The following is a 21,709-nucleotide window of genomic DNA, read 5'->3' on the forward strand; positions in this document are numbered from 1 at the left end:
CCCACAGAATGCCGACCCCTGGCTTATGACATCACTATGACATCGCTGGAGGTAGCAGAGATGTATATACAGACATTAGCCCCCACAGAATGCCGACCCCTGGCTTATGACATCATTATGACATCGCTGGAGGTAGCAGAGATGTATATACAGACATTAGCCCCCACAGAATGCCGACCCCTGGCTTATGGCATCACTATGACATCGCTGGAGGTAGCAGAGATGTATATACAGACATTAGCCCCCACAGAATGCCGACCCCTGGCTTATGACATCACTATGACATCGCTGGAGGTAGCAGAGATGTATATACAGACATTAGCCCCCACAGAATGCCGACCCCTGGCTTATGACATCACTATGACATCGCTGGAGGTAGCAGAGATGTATATACAGACATTAGCCCCCACAGAATGCCGACCCCTGGCTTATGACATCACTATGACATCGCTGGAGGTAGCAGAGATGTATATACAGACATTAGCCCCCACAGAATGCCGACCCCTGGCTTATGACATCACTATGACATCGCTGGAGGTAGCAGAGATGTATATACAGACATTAGCCCCCACAGAATGCCGACCCCTGGCTTATGACATCACTATGACATCGCTGGAGGTAGCAGAGATGTATATACAGACATTAGCCCCCACAGAATGCCGACCCCTGGCTTATGACATCACTATGACATCGCTGGAGGTAGCAGAGATGTATATACAGACATTAGCCCCCACAGAATGCCGACCCCTGGCTTATGACATCACTATGACATCGCTGGAGGTAGCAGAGATGTATATACAGACATTAGCCCCCACAGAATGCCGACCCCTGGCTTATGACATCACTATGACATCGCTGGAGGTAGCAGAGATGTATATACAGACATTAGCCCCCACAGAATGCCGACCCCTGGCTTATGGCATCACTATGACATCGCTGGAGGTAGCAGAGATGTATATACAGACATTAGCCCCCACAGAATGCCGACCCCTGGCTTATGACATCACTATGACATCGCTGGAGGTAGCAGAGATGTATATACAGACATTAGCCCCCACAGAATGCCGACCCCTGGCTTATGACATCACTATGACATCGCTGGAGGTAGCAGAGATGTATATACAGACATTAGCCCCCACAGAATGCCGACCCCTGGCTTATGGCATCACTATGACATCGCTGGAGGTAGCAGAGATGTATATACAGACATTAGCCCCCACAGAATGCCGACCCCTGGCTTATGACATCACTATGACATCGCTGGAGGTAGCAGAGATGTATATACAGACATTAGCCCCCACAGAATGCCGACCCCTGGCTTATGACATCACTATGACATCGCTGGAGGTAGCAGAGATGTATATACAGACATTAGCCCCCACAGAATGCCGACCCCTGGCTTATGACATCACTATGACATCGCTGGAGGTAGCAGAGATGTATATACAGACATTAGCCCCCACAGAATGCCGACCCCTGGCTTATGACATCACTATGACATCGCTGGAGGTAGCAGAGATGTATATACAGACATTAGCCCCCACAGAATGCCGACCCCTGGCTTATGACATCACTATGACATCGCTGGAGGCGGAGTTACAACTCGGGTAGCAGAGATGTACATACAGACATTACCTCCTCTGCCAGGTATAACCTCTTCCCATCACTGACCAGTCACGGTGTATGAAGTATTAACCCTGTGTATGTCATAATAAACCATGTATGCTACTGTAATCCCTTAATGCTAAATTAACTTCTCTGATGACCACTATGTTTTTTGATGCAACTAAAATGGGGCATTAGCAAAGCTAGCACTCAATGTCTCAGGAACCAAAGCAACACAAACATTGATTTTTGCGGCACAAAACAGCACAAACGAATGGTGTATTCATTTTTAAAATTTAAGAACATGGGGTGGAAAGTGGGTGGAGTTTCAGCAAATTGAGCGCACAATATCTCGGACACCAAAGCGGTGCAAACGTTTATTTTTGCAGCACAAACCAGCACAAACGCAGCACAAACGAATGGTGTATTCATTTTTAAAATTTAAGAACATGGGGTGGAAAGTGGGTGGAGTTTCAGCAAATTGAGCGCACAATATCTCGGACACCAAAGCGGTGCAAACGTTTATTTTTGCAGCACAAACCAGCACAAACGCAGCACAAACGAATGGTGTATTCATTTTTAAAATTTAAGAACATGGGGTGGAAAGTGGGCGGAGTTTCAGCAAATTGAGCGCACAATATCTCGGAAACCAAAGCGGTGCAAACGTTTATTTTTGCAGCACAAACCAGCACAAACGCAGCACAAACGAATGGTGTATTCATTTTTAAAATTTAAGAACATGGGGTGGAAAGTGGGCGGAGTTTCAGCAAATTGAGCGCACAATATCTCGGAAACCAAAGCGGTGCAAACGTTTATTTTTGCAGCACAAACCAGCACAAACGCAGCACAAACGAATGGTGTATTCATTTTTAAAATTTAAGAACATGGGGTGGAAAGTGGGCGGAGTTTCAGCAAATTGAGCGCACAATATCTCGGAAACCAAAGCGGTGCAAACGTTTATTTTTGCAGCACAAACCAGCACAAACGCAGCACAAACGAATGGTGTATTCATTTTTAAAATTTAAGAACATGGGGTGGAAAGTGGGTGGAGCTTCATAAAAATATAACGCGCAATATCTCTGGAACCAAAGCGGCACAAACGTTCATTTTTGCGGCACAAACCAGCACAAACGCAGCACAAACGAATGGTGTATTTTTATTCATCTTTTGAGAACATGGGGTGCCAACTTCACACAGGTTATAACAACATACATGGAAACTGAGGAATATAAATGGAACTGCACAATTATTTTTGCCTCAAGAATAAATAAGCATGGATGCTTGTATTTTTTATTGTAAAATCTGCACTTAATTTCTTTTTAAAGCAATCCTTTTGTTTATCCATACTCCAGTCAGTTTAATTAAACTGGTGATGTGTGGTAAAGCAAACTCAGTGAGAGTATTTTTGTATACTTACTGCAAAACAGTGCAGGAGGACATATCTTCTCCCTGTTTTTTCTTTTATTTTTCCTCCTCCACTTCATAGCGCTGTTTGGAATATACCTTTGTTTATTTTTTATGCTTCCCTCAAATAACATTAAGGCTATGTTCACACGTTGCAGTTTTTACTGCAGATCCGCGGCGTTTTTGACGCTGCGGATCTGCAGCAGTTTTCCATGTGGTATACAGTACCATGTAAACCTATGCAAAACCAAATCCGCTGTGCACATGCTGCGGAAAAAACCAAGCGGAAACGCAGCAGTTTACATTCCACAGCATGTCAATTCTTTGTGCGGATCTGCAGCTTTTCTGCACCCATTGACTTGCATTGAGTCGGGCACTTCAGCAGCAAAAGCGGTTTAGCTGTGGTGAAACGCTGCAGATCGGGTGGGGGGAAGAGTGTGGGCGGTGCGTGGGCGGAGACACAGCGTATCTGTGTGTGCGGGGTCTGTGCGGGCTGCCGGGGGTCTATGCGGGCTACCCGGGGTTCGGTGCGGGCCTGCCGGGGGGTCTGTGCGGGCCTGCCAGGGGGTCTGTGCGGGCCTGCCGGGAGGTCTGTGCGGACCTGCTGAGGGGTCTGTGCGGGCCTGTCGGGGGTCTGTGCGGGCTTTTCGGGGGTCTGTGCGGCCTGCCGGGGGGGTCTGTGTGGCCTGCAGGGGGTCTGTGCGGGCTGCCCGAGGGTCTGTGCGGGACTCTCGGGGTTCTGTGCGGGTCTGCAGGCATCGCCCAATGGGACTACAAGTCACATCGGGCTATGCCTCCTACAGTGACAGTAGTAGTCCCATCATCCAGCTAATGTGTTGAATGTAAAAAAGAAAAAAAAAAACCACAAACATACATCATACATACTACATACATACATACATACTACATACATACATCATACTACATACAACATACATACAACATAAATACATACATACAACATACATACATACTACATACAGTGCCGGCAAAAAAATCTTTACAAGTTCAATGAAACCATAAAATGTTAATATTCAAGTGGATTCAAATGTTTTATTGTGGATATTTTTATTACAATTAGTATTTTGTCATGTCAACCTTACATTTTATCACCATCTGCAGTCGTTTAGGCATGGATTCAGCAAGGCTGGCTAAGTATGTGGAGTCCATGTTTACCCACAGTGTCTTCAGCACCTCCTTTAGTACTGTATATTTTGGGTCATACCGTGACATGGTACTCGGACGACGCACAACCTTTGAGCCTCCCCTGACAAGCCTGAAAGTGCTCTCATCACTAAACATCACTTTCTTCCACTCTTCAGATGTCCAATCTTGATATTTCTTATAAAAGGCAAGCCTTTTCTTCTTCATTGCTGATATGAGCAGGGGCTTCTTTGCGGCACGGCAACTTGGTAGCCCCAGGTCCTTCGCAACTAGGACAATTCGTCACCGCCTGCAGATGTTCTGGAGGAGCATAGGGTACTTGTTATTTAGTTCAACGGCAGTTATAGAAGGATGTGACATCACTGCACGCTTCAGAAGCTTACCAGTCCTTGGTGACGTCTTCTTAGGTGCGCCAGAGCCTGACTTCCTCTGTGGTACCATCCCAGGAGGCAATGATGCCGCCGACCGCTTCAGTTGATAAATTGCTTCTCTTGACACTCCCAGATCTCCAGCTACAGCAATCACCGAATCCCCATTCTCGAGCAGAGTTAAGGCACGGGATTTCTCTTCCATTTTAAGCTTCTTTCGACCCATTGTGGGAGATAATAAAAAACTGCGGGAGATAATAAAAGACTGCCTAATAGCAAAACTGGCTGAGCTGCAAATAACAACCAATCAGAGTGCAGCTTTCGCTTTACCAGAGAAGTGAAAACTGAGCGTTGATTGGTTGATATTTGCAACAATGCCAGCTTTAATATTAGACAGTTTTTTTATTATCTCACCCATTGTGTACACTTTTAAAAAGTAAAATTATGATGTGGATTTTATATGTAAAGTTTTTTTTTGCTGCGCAAGTGTAAAGATTTTTTTTGCCGGCACTGTACATACAACATACATACATACATACATACATCATACTACATATATACAACATACATACTACATACAATACATTCATACATTACATACAATACATACATATAACATACAGTACATATAACAGAGTACATACTCACCATCACTTGTCACTTTGATCCCCGAAGCCAGTGTCAACTGTAAAAAATATTAAAATAACAAACAATATACTCCCTGATCTGCAGAAATCCATGAGTGTCCCATGACGATCTCCCGTGGAGAGCAGCAGCATCAGCTGATGCGACCGCTCTCTAGGGACTCCAGGAATACAATGACAGGAGGGAGGTATCCTTCCGCACTGTTTTCCTCCGCCACTGTAAAAAATAGTCCCTAGTCTCACTTTTGGCATTGCTGTGTGAGAAAGTTTCCACGCAGCAATGGCATAAAGTGAGACCCTGAACTACAGTAACCTCTCAGTGATGCACTGCAGGAGCCATTGTCTTCTGTCAGTGTGTCACTGGAGGTCCTATAGAGCAGTGATATCACCCGATGTCACTGTTCAATAGGGGAGATCGTTGTGGGACTCTCGTTATTAATTGGACTGCGTCAAACAGGGAGTATACGGTTTATTATTTTACGTTTTTTGCAGGCGCTGAAGTATGGTAAGTATGGTTAAATTCAGAATAATAAAATACTTTTTTCTGGCTGTGTCTTTATTTTTTTTAACTCTTTCACTACTCTAGGATTAATAATGGATAGGTGACTTATTGAAGCCTCTCCATTATTAACCCGGCTTAATGTCACCTTACAATAGCAAGGTGACATCAACCCCTTATTACCCCATATCCCACCGCTGCTCGGGAGTGGGAAGAGAGGGGCTAAGTGCCAGAATTGGCGCATCTCACAGGTGCATCATTTCTGGGGGGGCTGGTATTTGTAGCGGGGGGGGGGGGGGGGGGTTTCAATATCCATGGCCCCTCTCTAGGCTATGAATATCAGCCCACAGCTGTCTGCATAGCCTTTCTGGCTATAAAATATAGGGGGACCCCCATGTCATTTTTTTGGGGGGTCCCCCTATTTTAATAGCCAGTAAAGGCTACGCAGACAGCTGCGGGCTGAAATTCATAGCCTAGAGAGGGGCCATGGGTATTGCCCCCTTCCCAGGCTACAAATATTGGCCCCCGGCTGTCGGCTTTCCCCCTCTGGTGCAGAAAATTGCGTGGGAGCTCACGCCATTTTTTTCCATTTGTTTTTTTTTCTCAATTAAACGCTCTTTAAGAAACATCGGCCTTGTATCCTTGTAGATGTTTGTATCCATATATCTGGCTACTTTCACACATCAGGTTTTTGCCGTCAGGCACAATCCGGCGAGTTTTGAAAATCCGCCGGATCCGTTTTTTTCTCATAGAGTTTTATAAGCACCGGATTGTGCCTGATGGCCACACGTTTCATACGTTTTTTGCCGAATCCATCAGCTAAGCTGTTTCCGGTGGACGGAGAAAATGTACAGAAGAACATTTTTTCTGTCCGCCGAAAAAACGCACAGCGACGGATTCTGCTAAAAATGTATGAAACTGAGATGTGAAATGATGAATCCGGCCTCCGAATCTGTTTTTTCATGAATTTTTTCCATTGAAATCATGCACATTTTCCGTTTTTTCAAAAATTCGCCGGATCCTGCCTGATGGATAGATGTTGGTAGATATATGGATAGTTAGGCTACTTTCACACATCAGCTTGTTTCCGTCAGGCAGAATCTGGTGAATTTGTGGAAAAACGGATCCGTTGCAAATAGTGAAAACTGATGCAACTGATCCATTTTTTAGAGCGCGAGAATGGAAAATGTGCATGACTTCAATGGAAAAAATTCATGAAAAACCGGATTCGAAGGCCGGATTTATCATTTCACATCTGTTTCTCTGTTTCATACATTTTTTGCTGGATCCGTCGCTGTGCGTTTTTTCACCAGACAGAAAAAACTTTCCTCTGTATGTTATCTCAGTCCGGCGGAAACAGTTTTTTTTTTTTATGGATCCGGCAAAAAGCGGATGAAACATGTCACCATCAGGGACAATCCGGTCGCGCCGTACCGACGGACGTTGTGAAAATTCGGCACAACGTGGGCAGCGGATGCAGTTTTTCAGCGCATCCGCTGCCCATTGTAAAGTCCCGGGGAGGAGGGGGCGGAGTTCCGGCCGCGCATGCGCGGTAGGAAATGGCGGACCCGACGTACGAAAAAAACGTTCCCTTGAACGTTTTTTCGTGACGATGGTCCGCCAAAACACGACGCATCCAGTGCACGACGGACACGACATATGGCCATACGTCGCGATCCGTCGGCAATACAAGTCTTTGGGGAAAAAAACGCATCCTGCAGGCACATTTGCAGGATGCATTTTTTCCCCAAAACGACGCATTGTGATGGACGCCAAATGACGCAAGTGTGAAAGTAGCCTAAGGCTACTCTCACACTAGCGTCGTACTCGGCCCGTCGCACTGCGTCGGGCCGATGTACCAACGCTAGCAGTGAATGCGCCGCACAACGTGGGCAGCGGATGCAGTTTTTCAGCGCATCCGTTGCCCATTGTAAAGTCCCGGGGAGGAGGGGGCGGAGTTCCGGCCGCGCATGCGCGGTAGGAAATGGCGGACCCGACGTACGAAAAAAACGTTCCCTTGAACGTTTTTTCGTGACGATGGTCCGCCAAAACACGACGCATCCAGTGCACGACGGACACGACATATGGCCATACGTCGCGATCCGTCGGCAATACAAGTCTTTGGGGAAAAAAACGCATCCTGCAGGCACATTTGCAGGATGCATTTTTTCCCCAAAACGACGCATTGTGATGGACGCCAAATGACGCAAGTGTGAAAGTAGCCTAAGGCTACTCTCACACTAGCGTCGTACTCGGCCCGTCGCACTGCGTCGGGCCGATGTACCAACGCTAGCAGTGAATGCGCCGCACAACGGGGGCAGCGGATGCATTTTTCCAGTGCATCCGCTGCCCCATTGTGAGGTGCGGCGAGGTGGGGGCGGAAATGGCGGACCGTCGGCAGCAAGAAACGTTACATGTAACGTTTTTTGCAGCCGACGGTCCGCCGCAACACGATGCAACCGTCGCACGACGGTTGCGACGTGTGGCAAAGCGTCGCAATGCGTCGCTAATGTTAGTCAATGGAGAAAAAACTAAACGACGCATTGCGACGTATTGAAAACGACGCTAGTGTTAAAGTAGTCTAATACAACTCTGAGAAAAAAACGGATTCGGCAAAAAAAAAAAAAACGGATCCGTTTTTTTCACAACTCGCCCGATTGTGCCTGACGGCAAAAACCTGATGTGCGAAAGTAGCCTAACTATCCATATATCTATCTACTTCCATCCATAGATATATCTATCTACATCTATCTACGGTATCTCATTCCTTCTATCTATCTATCTATCTATCTATCTATCTGTCTATCTATCTATCTGTCAATCTGTCTGTCTATCTATCTGTCTGTCTATCTATGTGTGTAATGGAGTGTGGGTTGGACAAATGTAAAAGAGGAGGTTGGACAAGACATGACATCACAAATCTTTTTTTTTTGTTCAATAATACATCTTTATTTAGCTTTCAAAAACGCATACAAAACCGTATCAAAAACCGTGCAAAAAAAGCATCAAAACCGCGCAAAAAACGTATCAAAAACGCACCTGCGTTTTCTGCCAAGACCTGCGGATTTAGTGCAGAAAAATCCGCAGGCAAATCTGCAACGTGTGCACATACCCTTATTCATTGTTGCTTTTTTGCTCAGAATAGTGACTATTTTTTCAGACATAAACCTCATTTTTTGAAAGCAATTCTTTTGTTTCTCCTCACTCACAGTTTAATTGAATTAGTAATAATTAAACTAATATCTGTTAAAAGTAAACAATGCCCTACTTGATAAACATAAAACAAAAATCTCTCAATAATTTGATCAGATTGCCATTGTTTCAAACATTATTTATGCTTTCACATACGAGTATCTTGCATTGGTGGACTAAAGGTATGTTTCCTCGTTCAGGAAACGCTGCGTGTTTGACGCTGCATAAAGACGCAGCTTCAAACACGCAGCGTCCAGATGTTACAGCACAGTGGAAGGGATTTACTGTAATCCCGTCTCCACTATGCGTGGTAACACGCATCCGGCGGCCCTGCGATTCCGGACATGCAGCACGTCTTTTTAGATCGCAGCATGTCCGTTTACCTTGCGGCGCCGCTGTGCCGCTGCAAGGTATACCACAGGGCCCTATGTGTGGGGTGCGATGATTCTGGATGTGTGCAATGAACACATCCGGCATCATTGCGTCTCCAGAAGGGGGTGGAGCTTTGGGCGGAGCGAGTTTGCTGCTCCGTCAAAACCGCCGGCCATCCTGAACGTGGACACATAACCTAATACCTTGTAGTGTTCATGCAAAGCTGAACTTTGGGATCCTGGAAAACTCTGCTAAGGGTATGTGCACATGCTGCATATTACCCTGCGGATTTTTCCAGACTGATTTTGGTAAATCCACAGGTAAACTGCACTGCGGATTTCCTGCAGAATTAGGCTACTTTCACACTAGCGTCGTACTACGCACGTCGCAATGCGTCGTTTTGCAGAAAAAACGCATCCTGCAAAGTTGTCTGCAGGATTCGTTTTTTCTCCATAGGCTTGTATTAGCGACGCATTGCGACGCATTCCCACACGTCGCAACCGTCATGCGACGGTTGCGTCGTGTTGTGGCGGACTGACGGGACCAAAAACGTTGCTTGTAACGTTTTTTGGTGCGTTGTGTCCGCCATTTCCGACCGTGCATGTGCGGCCGGAACTCCGCCCCCTCCTCCCCCTCCTCCCCGGAGCTCACAATGAGCTTTCACAGCATGCGTCGGTACGTTGCCACGACGCATTGGGTCGTGCGTCGTACGACGCTAGTGAGAAAGTAGCCTTACCGCGGATTTACCGCAATTTTTTTGCGGATTCCACCTGCGGTTTTACACCTGTGGATTCCTATTATGGAGCAGGTGTAAACCGCTGTGGAATCCGCACAAAGAATTGACATGCTGCGGAATAAACAACGCTACGTCTCCGCGCGTTTTTTTCTGCAGCATGTGCACTGCGGATTTTGTTTTCCATAGCTTTACATGGTACTGTAAACGCATGGAAAACAGCTGCAAATACGCAGTGGCCAATCCACTGTGGATCCGCAGCAAAAGCCGCAGCATGTGCACATACCCTAAAGGTATGTTTCCACGTTCAGAAAACGCTGCGTGTTTGACGCTGTGTAGAGCCGCAGCATCAAACACGCAGCATCCAGATGTTACAGCATAGTGGAGGGGATTTCATGAAATCCCGTCTCCACTATGCATTAAGAGACGCATGCGGCATACCCGCTTAAACGGACATGCGGCGCATCTTTTAAGAACTCAGCATGTCCTTGCATTGCTGAAACAACGGGGCAGCACGGTGGCGCAGTGGTTAGCACTACAGCCTTGCAGCGCTGGGGTCCTGGGTTCTAATCCCACCCAGGACAACATCTGCAAAGAGTTTGTATGTTCTCTCCGTGTTTGCGTGGGTTTCCTCCGGGCACTCCGGTTTCCTCCCACATTCCAAAGACATACTGATAGGAATTCTAGATTGTGAGCCCAATCGGGGACAGTGATGATAATGTGTGCAAACTGTAAAGCGCTGCGGAATATGTTAGCGCTATATAAAAATAAAGATTATTATTATTATTATTAAGGACAACGCAGGTGACCTGCCAGTGACCTCAGGTGAAGATTTGGTCAGGATTTTACCTGCATAAAATCCTGACCAAATCCTGATGCAATCCTGAACGTGGACACATACCTTTAGGCCGGCGTCACACTAGGCGTACGAAAATACGGTCCGTTTACGCAGAAATGTTCCCAAAACAGTGATCCGTATGTCATCCGTAGGCAGGGTGTGGCAGCGTATTTTGCGCATGTCATCCTCCGTATGTAATCCGTATGGCATCTGTACTGCGAGATTTTCTCGCCGGCTTGCAAAATGGACATACAAATGATCCATAGGCTCAAATATTCGTTAAAACATATATATACAGTCATGGCCAAAAGTGTTCACACCCCTGCAATTCTGTCAGATAATACTCATTTTCTTCCTGAAAATGATTGCAAACACAAATTATTTGGTATTATTATCTTCATTTAATTTGTCTTAAATGAAAAAACACAAAAGAGAATGAAGCAAAAAGCAAAACATTGATCATTTCACACAAAACTCCCAAAATGGGCCAGACAAAAGTATTGGCACCCTCAGCCTAATACTTGGTTGCACAACCTTTAGCCAAAATAACTGCGACCAACTGCTTCCAGTAACCATCAATGAGTTTCTTACAATGCTCTGCTGGAATTTTAGACCATTCTTCTTTGGCAAACTGCTCCAGGTCCCTGATATTTGAAGGGTGCCTTCTCCAAACTGCCATTTTTAGATCTCTCCACAGGTGTTTTATGGGATTCAGGTCTGGACTCATTGCTGGCCACCTTAGAAGTCTCCAGTGCTTTCTCTGAAACCATTTTCTAGTGCTTTTGGAAGTGTGTGTTTGGGTCATTGTCCTGCTGGAAGACCCATGACCTCTGAGAGAGACCCAGCTTTCTCACACTGGGCCCTATATTATGCTGCAAAATTTGTTGGTAGTCTTCAGACTTCATAATGCCATGCACACGGTCAAGCAGTCCAGTGCCAGAGGCAGCAAAGCAACCCCAAAACATCAGGAACCTCCGCCATGTTTGACTGTAGGGACCCTGTTCTTTTCTTTGAATGCCTCTTTTTTTCTCCTGTAAACTCTGTTGATGCCTTTGCCCAAAAAGCTCTACTTTTGTCTCATCTGACCAGAGAACATTCTTCCAAAACGTTTTAGGCTTTTTCAGGTAAGTTTTGGCAAACTCCAGCCTGGCTTTTTTATGTCTCGGGGTAAGAAGTGGGGTCTTCCTGGGTCTCCTACCATACAGTCCCTTTTCATTCAGACGCCGACGGATAGTACGGGTTGACACTGTTGTACCCTCGGACTGCAGGGCAGCTTGAACTTGTTTGCATGTTAGTCGAGGTTCTTTATTCAAGATCCGCACAATCTTGCGTTGAAATCGCTTGTAAATTTTTCTTTTCCGTCCACATCTAGGGAGGTTAGCCACAGTGCCATGGGCTTTAAACTTCTTGATGACACTGCGCACGGTAGACACAGGAACATTCAGATCTTTGGAGATGGACTTGTAGCCTTGAGATTGCTCATGCTTCCTCACAATTTGGTTTCTCAAGTCCTCAGACTGTTCTTTGGTCTTCTTTCTTTTCTCCATGCTCAATGTGGTACACACAAGGACACGGTTGAGTCAACTTTAATTCATGTCAACTGGCTGCAAGTGTGATTTAGTTATTGCCAACACCAGTTAGGTGCCACAGGTAAGTTACAGGTGCTGTTTATTACACAAATTAGAGAAGCTTCACATGATTTTTCGAACAGTGTGAATACTTTTGTCCACCCCCTTTTTTATGTTTGGTGTGAAATTATATCCAATTTGGCTTTAGGACAATTCTTTTTGTGTTTTTTTCATTTAAGACAAATTAAATGAAGATAATAATACCAAATAATTTGTGTTTGCAATCATTTTCAGGAAGAAACTGAGTATTATCTGACAGAATTGCAGGGGTGTGGATACTTTTGGCCATGACTGTGTGTGTATATATATATATATATATATATATATATATATATATATATATATATATATATATATATATATATATATATATGTCAGTGAGACACACACACACACATATATATATATATATATATATATATATATATATATATATACTAGATTGTGGCCCGATTCTAACGCATCGGGTATTCTAGAATATGCATGTCCCCTTAGTATATGGACAATGATGATTCCAGAATTCGCGGCAGACTGTGCCCGTTGCTGATTGGTCGAGGCAACCTTTATGACATCATCGTCGCCATGGCAACCATTATGACATCTACGTCAATACTGTGCCCGTCGCTGATTGGTCGGGGCGAATTCGCGGCAGACTGTGCCCGTCGCTGATTGGTCGAGGCAACCTTTATGACATCATCGTCGCCATGCTGTGCCCGTCGCTGATTGGTCGAAGCCTGGCGGCCTCGACCAATCAGAGACGCGGGATTTCCAGGACACAGAAAGACAGACAGACAGACAGACGGAAAAACCCTTAGACAATTATATATATATAGATTTCATACAGCGCTAGATAGCAGAAAAGCCGGTAATTCAATTGCCGGCTTTTGCTATCTCCTTCCCAAACCCGACATGATATGAAACATGGTTTACATACAGTAAACCTTTTCATATCCCCTTTTTTTTTTTTTTTTTTTTGCATATTCCTCACTACTAATGTTAATAGTGTGTATGTGCAAAATTTGGGCGCTCTAGCTGGTAAAATAAAGGGTTAAATCGTGGAAAAAACTGGCGTGGGCTCCCGCGCAATTTTCTCCGCCAGAGTTGTAAAGCCAGTGACTGAGGGCAGATATTAATGGCCTATAGAGAGGGACCATGGTTATTGCCCCCCCCCTTCACTGGCTAAAAACATCTGCCCCCAGCCACCCCAGAAAAGGCACATCTGTAAGATGCGCCTATTCTGGCACTTGGCCACTCTCTTCCCACTCTCGTGTAGCGGTGGGATATGGGGTAATAAAGGGTTAATGTCACCTTGCTATTGCCAAGAGTGTGCAAAGCAGTCATCAAAGCAAAAGGTGGCTACTTTGAAGAACCTAGAATATAAGACATATTTTCAGTTGTTTCACACTTTTTGTTAAGTATATAATTCCACATGTGTTAATTCATAGTTTTGATGCCTTCAGTGTGAATTTACCATTTTCATAGTCATGAAAATACAGAAAAATCTTTAAATGGGAAGGTGTGTCCAAACTTTTGGTCTGTACTGTGTGTATATATATATATATATATATATATATATACACATACATACATACATACATACATACACACATATATATATATATATATATATATATATATATATATATATATATATATATAGTAGATTGTTCCTAGAATATGCATGTCCCCGTAGTATATGGAGAATGATGATTCCAAAATTCGCGGCAGATTGTGCCCGTCGCTGATTAGTCGAGGCAACCTTTATGCCATCATCGTCGCCATGGCAACCATTATGACATCTACGTCGATACTGTGCCCGTTGCTGATTGGTCGAGGCCTGGCGGCATCGACCAATCAGATGCGGGATGTCTACGTCCTTTATGACATCATTGTCGCTGTGCCCGTTGCTGATTGGTTGAGGCCTGGCGGCCTCGACCAATCAGAGACGTGGGATTTCCAGGACAGACAGACAGACGGAAAAACCCTTAGGCAATTATATATATAGATATATATACCCCTATACTATGTGTAGACATTTATTTTAACTATTATAGTCTAACCTGTCAGTGTGATTTTACTGTACACCGCACTGAATTGCCGGCTTTTCTATAGAACACCGCTGCGTATTTCTCGCAAGTCACACTGTTGGTCCGTGTGTAATCCGTATTTTTCTCGCCCCCATTGACTTTCATTGGCGGATTTTTTTGCGCAATACGCTGACAAACGCAGCATGCTGCGATTTTATACGGCCGTACAAGACCGTAGAATACGGATACGTAAAATACGTCAGATAGGAGCTGGGCCATAGAGAATCATTGTACCGTGTGCAATCTGTATTTTCTGCGCCTCTCATACGTCCGTAAAACTCGCTAGTGTGACGCCAGCACAGCCTAAGGCCTTATTAAGTGATACCGTTATGTAAAAAGACAGACCGTTGTTCTTTAGCATTTTGGATCTAAGTTTCATCAGTGTTAGGTCAGTGTCCGTTTTTATTTTCAGTGATTTATTGATAATAATAATCTTTATTTTTATATAGCGCTAACATATTCCACAGCGCTTTATAGTTTGCACACATTATCATCGCTGTCCCTGATGGGGCTCACAATCTAAATTCCCTATCAGTACGTCTTTGGAATGTGGGAGGAAACAGGAGAACCCAGAACCCAGAGGAAACCGTCGTAAACACGGGGAGAACATACAAACTCCTTGCAGATGTTGTGATGATCTTCACCTCTCCATTTCATTGTGCATCATGGACTGCACACTGATTCCATGGTCTGCTGTCCGTGATTTTCATGGACTAGTAGACTTGTATGGGCAATTTTGAGCAAAAACGGACATGTCGGTCTGCAAAAAAATACCCCATATGTGAACAATCCCATAGATTACAGTAGGTTTGTGCTCTATCCATGAAAAACACAGAGCACTGCATGACTCAAGGACGTGTGCATGTGGCCTCTAGCTGTCCTTTCTATCGGGGCTATGTCCTTATTTGACTTGAAACTGCATATCATGCACAGATATCATTCATCTGCCAAGATTATCATTTATTGTATCCAACTAATTTTTAACAATTTGTAGTTTTGTGGGTTTTTTAAAATTTTTTTTACTGCATACAAACGAGATCTAAGTATGTAATTTCTCACTACAAGTATATTTTTCCTTTAGGGAACATGCTTCAAGTAATGTCTCGCTAGCCACAATTTTATTTCATGGACTTCTGACCCAGTTGGATGACCAGTATAGCAGATTCTCCTTGGAAAGCAACTTCTTGCTCCAGCATAACATTCGGAAAAGCAAACGCAACTTACAGGTAAGGTAAAGATTTGTTTTTCTCATAATACCCTACTGTTTGTAGCGTTACAAAGTGTCAATGGCACTTCTACACCAGACTTTGTTATGAAAATCAGTATAAGAATATTTCAACCTCTTACTGTTATGTGACACAATAGTACATCACCAAATGGGGTCCACCTGTGTGGAGAGGATTCTGGAGCTTAGCTCACACCATAGCAGAAATATTCCGGCAATTTGACATAGCCAGCATCGTCCAGCTACAGCCGGAGCACGTTCCAATCTCTACTGTTTAGCCATTTAAATACCGCTGTCAGTCTTAGGGCTCCTTTCCACTTGGCAGAAAATAAACGGTCCGTAATCTGGACCGAAAAAACGGATGTAATGTATGCGATTGTTATGCAAGTGTCATGCGATTTTTTTTTTATCGCAACATCCGTATGACATCCGTATTGCTGTCCGATTTTAACGCACCGGTGTCCTTTGAAAAGCCAGTAATTCAGCGCAGTGTACAGTAAAATCACACTGACAGCTTAGATTAGAGTAGATATATACACATAGAATAGGTATATATACATATATATATGTCAGGGAGACACCTATATATATATATATATATATATATATATGTATATATATATATATGTATATATATATATATATATATATATATATATATATATATATTTAATGCAGCGCTAGATAGCTTAAAAGCCGGTAATTCAATTGCCGGCTTTTGCTGTCTCCTTCACAAACCCGACATGATATGAGACATGGTTTACATACAGTAAACCATTTCATATCCCCTTTTTTTTTGCATATTCCACACTACTAATGTTAGTAGTATGTATGTGCAAAATTTGGGCGCTCTAGCTATTATATTTAAGGGTTAAATCGTGGAAAAAATTGGCGTGGGCTCCCGCGCAATATTCTCCGCCAGAGTGGTAAAGCCAATGACTGAGGGCAGATATTAATAGCCTGGAGAGGGTCCATGGTTATTGCCCCCCCCCCCCCCCCGGCTAAAAACATCTGCCCCCAGCCACCCCAGAAAAGGCACATCTGGAAGATGCACCTATTCTGGCACTTGGCCACTCTCTTCCCATTCCCGTGTAGTGGTGGGATATGGGGTAATGAAGGGTTAATGTCACCTTGCTATTGTAAAGTGACATTAAGCCAGATTAATAATGGAGAGGCGTCAATTATGACACCTATCCATTATTAATCCAATTGTATGAAATGGTTAAAACACATACACACACACACACACACACACACACACTCACACACACACACACACACACACACACACACATTATTACAAAGTATTTTAATGAAATAAATACACAGGTTTTTGTAATATTTTATTATTCTGGTAATCCACCTGAAGACCCTCGTTCTGTAAAAAAGGTAAAATAAAAAAACAACAATATCCCATACCTTCCGATGATCAGTCTCGTCCCACGCTGTAAATCCATCTGAAGGGGTTAACTAATTTTACAAGCACGAGCTCTGCTAATGCAGCTGTGCTCCTGCCTGTAAAACCCCGTGGAATGAATGGAATGTAGGTCAATGACCTGTAGTTACCTTCAGTTGCGGTGATGCGCCCTTTGCTGGATGTCCTCATATGAACTCGAGCCTGGGAACTTTATAGAATATTTTTTGAAGTATATTTTACCAATAATTCCATTAATTGTCTAGAGGCCATATTGCACACATCTTCCCAATTTTTAACAAATTCTTCATCTGTGACAGGGAAGGCAAGGGTTACGTGTATCCGTAGTCCCCTTGGAATTAACTGGTACTGAACACAATTTTCTAAAAAAGCCCTATTCCACCAGGAACGGGTTCTCTTGTATGTTAAATTTTTAATTATCTTAAATAACTCATCAAATTGTAGACCACCGGTAACTACAGATGCCACATTATCATTAGAAAATACTGCATTAATCTGTCCCTGCCAGGACAACTCTTTAGTTTTAAAATCCATATTCCATTTGCGAAAAAAGGACCTGGTGCAAAACACAGTAATATATTGATTAGAGACACACAGGACACCTAATACTATCCAAAATATGTTATATATACATATATTAAAAATTATTTCATATAATTGGATGTAACAGAGGAAAGTGAGGGTGTGCTGTGAAGGGCTAGTGGAATCCACTATACGTACGCGAGTTCAACCAAAGCAAATACTGAATATGAATAGCACCAAAAAGTGTACAAGCAAGATAAGATAAAATATGCCTTTATTAAATAAATGTGGCAGGGCTGTGCAATATACTACGTGGGCTGTGCAATATACTACGTGGGCTGTGCAATATACTACGTGGGCTGTGCAATATACTACGTGGGCTGTGCAATATACTACGTGGGCTGTGCAATATACTACGTGGGCTGTGCAATATACTACGTGGGCTGTGCAATATACTACGTGGGCTGTGCAATATACTACGTGGGCTGTGCAATATACTATGTAGGCTGTGCAATATACTACGTGGGCTGTGCAGTATACTGCGTGGGCTGTGCAATATACTACGTGGGCTGTGCCATATACTACGTGGGCTGTGCAATACACTGCATGGGCTGTGCTATATACTGCGTGGGCTGTGCAATATACTGCGTGGGCTGTGCTATATACTACGTGGGCTGTGCAATATACTGCGTGGGCTGTGCTATATACTACTTGTGCTGTGCAATATACTACGTGGGCTGTACAATATAATACGTGGGCTGTGCAATCTACTACGTGGGGTGTGCAATATACTACGTGGGCTGTGGATTACACTGCGTAGGCTGTGCAATATACTGCGTGGGCTGTGCAATACACTGTGTGGGCTGTGCTATATACTACTGTACGTGGCCTGTGTTATACACTATGTGGCCTGTGTTATACACTACGTGGCCTGTGTTATATACTACGTGAGCTGTGTTATATGCTACGTGGGCTGTTATAAACTACCTGGCTGTGTTATATGCTATGTAGGCTGTTATACACTCTGTGGGCTGTGCTATATACTAAGTGGCTGTGCTATATACTCCGTGGGCTGTGTTAACTACTACGTGGCTGTGCTATATACTCCGTGGGCTGTGCTATATACTCCGTGGGCTGTGCTATATACTACGTGGTTGTGCTATATACTACATGGCTTTGCTATTTACTACGTGGGCTGTTATATACTACGTGGCTGTGCTATATGCTACGTTGCCGGCCGCGAACAATCAGCGAATCCTGTGTATTCAATGTATTATTCTAAAATCTTCATAAATAAACTACATACATATTCTAGAATACCCGATGCGTTAGAATCGGGCTACCATCTAGTATATCTCTATCTAATCTATCTATCTATCTATATATATACAGTGGGGCAAAAAAGTATTTAGTCAGTAAGCAATAGTGCAAGTTCCACCACTTAAAAAGATGAGAGGCGTCTGTAATTTACATCATAGGTAGACCTCAACTATGGGAGACAAACTGAGAAAAAAAAATCCAGAAAATCACATTGTCTGTTTTTTTAACATTTTATTTGCATATTATGGTGGAAAATAAGTATTTGGTCAGAAACAAAATTTCATCTCAATACTTTGTAATATATCCTTTGTTGGCAATGACAGAGGTCAAACGTTTTCTGTAAGTTTTCACAAGGTTGCCACACACTGTTGTTGGTATGTTGGCCCATTCCTCCATGCAGATCTCCTCTAGAGCAGTGATGTTTTTGGCTTTTCGCTTGGCAACACGGACTTTCAACTCCCTCCAAAGGTTTTCTATAGGGTTGAGATCTGGAGACTGGCTAGGCCACTCCAGGACCTTGAAATGCTTCTTACGAAGCCACTCCTTCGTTGCCCTGGCGGTGTGCTTTGGATCATTGTCATGTTGAAAGACCCAGCCACGTTTCATCTTCAATGCCCTTGCTGATGGAAGGAGGTTTGCACTCAAAATCTCATGATACATGGCCCCATTCATTCTTTCATGTACCCGGATCAGTCGTCCTGGCCCCTTTGCAGAGAAACAGCCCCAAAGCATGATGTTTCCACCACCATGCTTTACAGTAGGTATGGTGTTTGATGGATGCAACTCAGTATTCTTTTTCCTCCAAACACGACAAGTTGTGTTTCTACCAAACAGTTCCAGTTTGGTTTCATCAGACCATAGGACATTCTCCCAAAACTCCTCTGGATCATCCAAATGCTCTCTAGCAAACTTCAGACGGGCCCGGACATGTACTGGCTTAAGCAGTGGGACACGTCTGGCACTGCAGGATCTGAGTCCATGGTGGCATAGTGTGTTACTTATGGTAGGCCTTGTTACATTGGTCCCAGCTCTCTGCAGTTCATTCACTAGGTCCCCCCGCGTGGTTCTGGGATTTTTGCTCACCGTTCTTGTGATCATTCTGACCCCACGGGGTAGGATTTTGCGTGGAGCCCCAGATCGAGGGAGATTATCAGTGTTCTTGTATGTCTTCCATTTTCTAATTATTGCTCCCACTGTTGATTTTTTCACTCCAAGCTGGTTGGCTATTGCAGATTCAGTCTTCCCAGCCTGGTGCAGGGCTACAATTTTTTTTCTGGTGTCCTTTGACAGCTCTTTGGTCTTCACCATAGTGGAGTTTGGAGTCAGACTGTTTGAGGGTGTGCACAGGTGTCTTTTTATACTGATAACAAGTTTAAGCAGGTGCCATTACTACAGGTAATGAGTGGAGGAAAGAGGAGACTCTTAAAGAAGAAGTTACAGGTCTGTGAGAGCCTGAAATCTTGATTGTTTGTTTCTGACCAAATACTTATTTTCCACCACAATATGCAAATAAAATGTTAAAAAAACAGACAATATGATTTTCTGGATTTTTTTTTCTCAGTTTGTCTTCCATAGTTGAGGTCTACCTATGATGTAAATTACAGACGCCTCTCATCTTTTTAAGTGGTGGAACTTGCACTATTGCTGACTGACTAAATACTTTTTTGCCCCACTGTATATATATATATATATATATATATATATATATAATTTGTCTAAAGTCCACTTCCGTCTTTTTGTCTGTAAAAGAAATCCCGCGTCGCTGATTGGTCGCGACCAATCAGTGATATTGGGGCGAAATTTAAACACTGCTTCTCTTTTTACCATTGATGCTGCCTATGCAGCATCAATGGTAAAAAGATATAATGTTAAAAATAATAGTAAAAAAAAAATCGTGATATTCTCCCCTTCTGGCGTCCCCGGCAGCTTTTCCCGCTCCTCGCGATGCTCTGATCCTAGTAATGCTTTGCTGTAATGACCCCAGATGACGTAGCGGTCTCGCGAGACCACTACATCATCACGGGTTATTGCCGCAAAGCATCACTGGGAACGGACCTGGCGGGAGCATCGCTAAAGGCCTGGGCTAGATCCGGGAGCCGCCGAAAGGTGGGTATATAACTATTTTTTATTTTAATTCTTTTTTTAACAGGGATATGGTGCCACACTGCTATATACTACATGGGCTGTGCTATATACTACGTGAGTTGTGTTATATACTATGTGGGCTGTGCTATATACTGTGTGGCTGTGCAATATACTATGTGGCTGTGCTATATACTACGTGGGCTATGCTATATACTGCGTGGGCAGTGCTATATACTACGTGGGCTGTGTTATATACTATGTGGGCTGTGTTATATACTACGTGTGCTGTGCTATATACTACATGGCTGTGCAATATACTACGTGGCTGTGCAATATACTACGTGGCTGTGCATTATACTACGTGGGCTGTGCAATATACTGCGTGGGCAGTGCTATATACTACGTGGGCTGTGCTATATACTATATGGGCTGTGTTATATAGTATGTGGGTTGTGTTGTATACTGCGTGGGCTGTGTTCTCTACTACGTGGGCTGTGTTATATACTACGTGGGCTGTTATATACTGCGTGGCTGTGCTATATACTATGTGGCTGTGCTATATACTACATGGCTATGTTATACTAGATG

The 21,709-nt window shown here is 43.8% G+C and overlaps 1 protein-coding gene across 5 annotated transcripts in view; it reads left to right on the forward strand.

Moving 5' to 3' along the window:
• The window catches only part of STAT1 (signal transducer and activator of transcription 1), a 1,428,390-nt gene that overhangs the window by 137,156 nt on the left and 1,269,525 nt on the right, over positions 1 to 21,709 (forward strand). For all 5 annotated transcript variants that reach the window (XM_069733810.1, XM_069733808.1, XM_069733811.1 and 2 more), the window contains exon 3: positions 15,616 to 15,760. In XM_069733810.1, coding sequence (XP_069589911.1) covers positions 15,616 to 15,760 — 145 coding nt within the window. The remainder of the gene's footprint in view (positions 1 to 15,615; positions 15,761 to 21,709) is intronic.

The sequence above is a fragment of the Ranitomeya imitator genome, chromosome 7 (genome assembly GCF_032444005.1).
Source record: "Ranitomeya imitator isolate aRanImi1 chromosome 7, aRanImi1.pri, whole genome shotgun sequence".
NCBI classification, from domain to species: domain Eukaryota; kingdom Metazoa; phylum Chordata; class Amphibia; order Anura; family Dendrobatidae; genus Ranitomeya; species Ranitomeya imitator.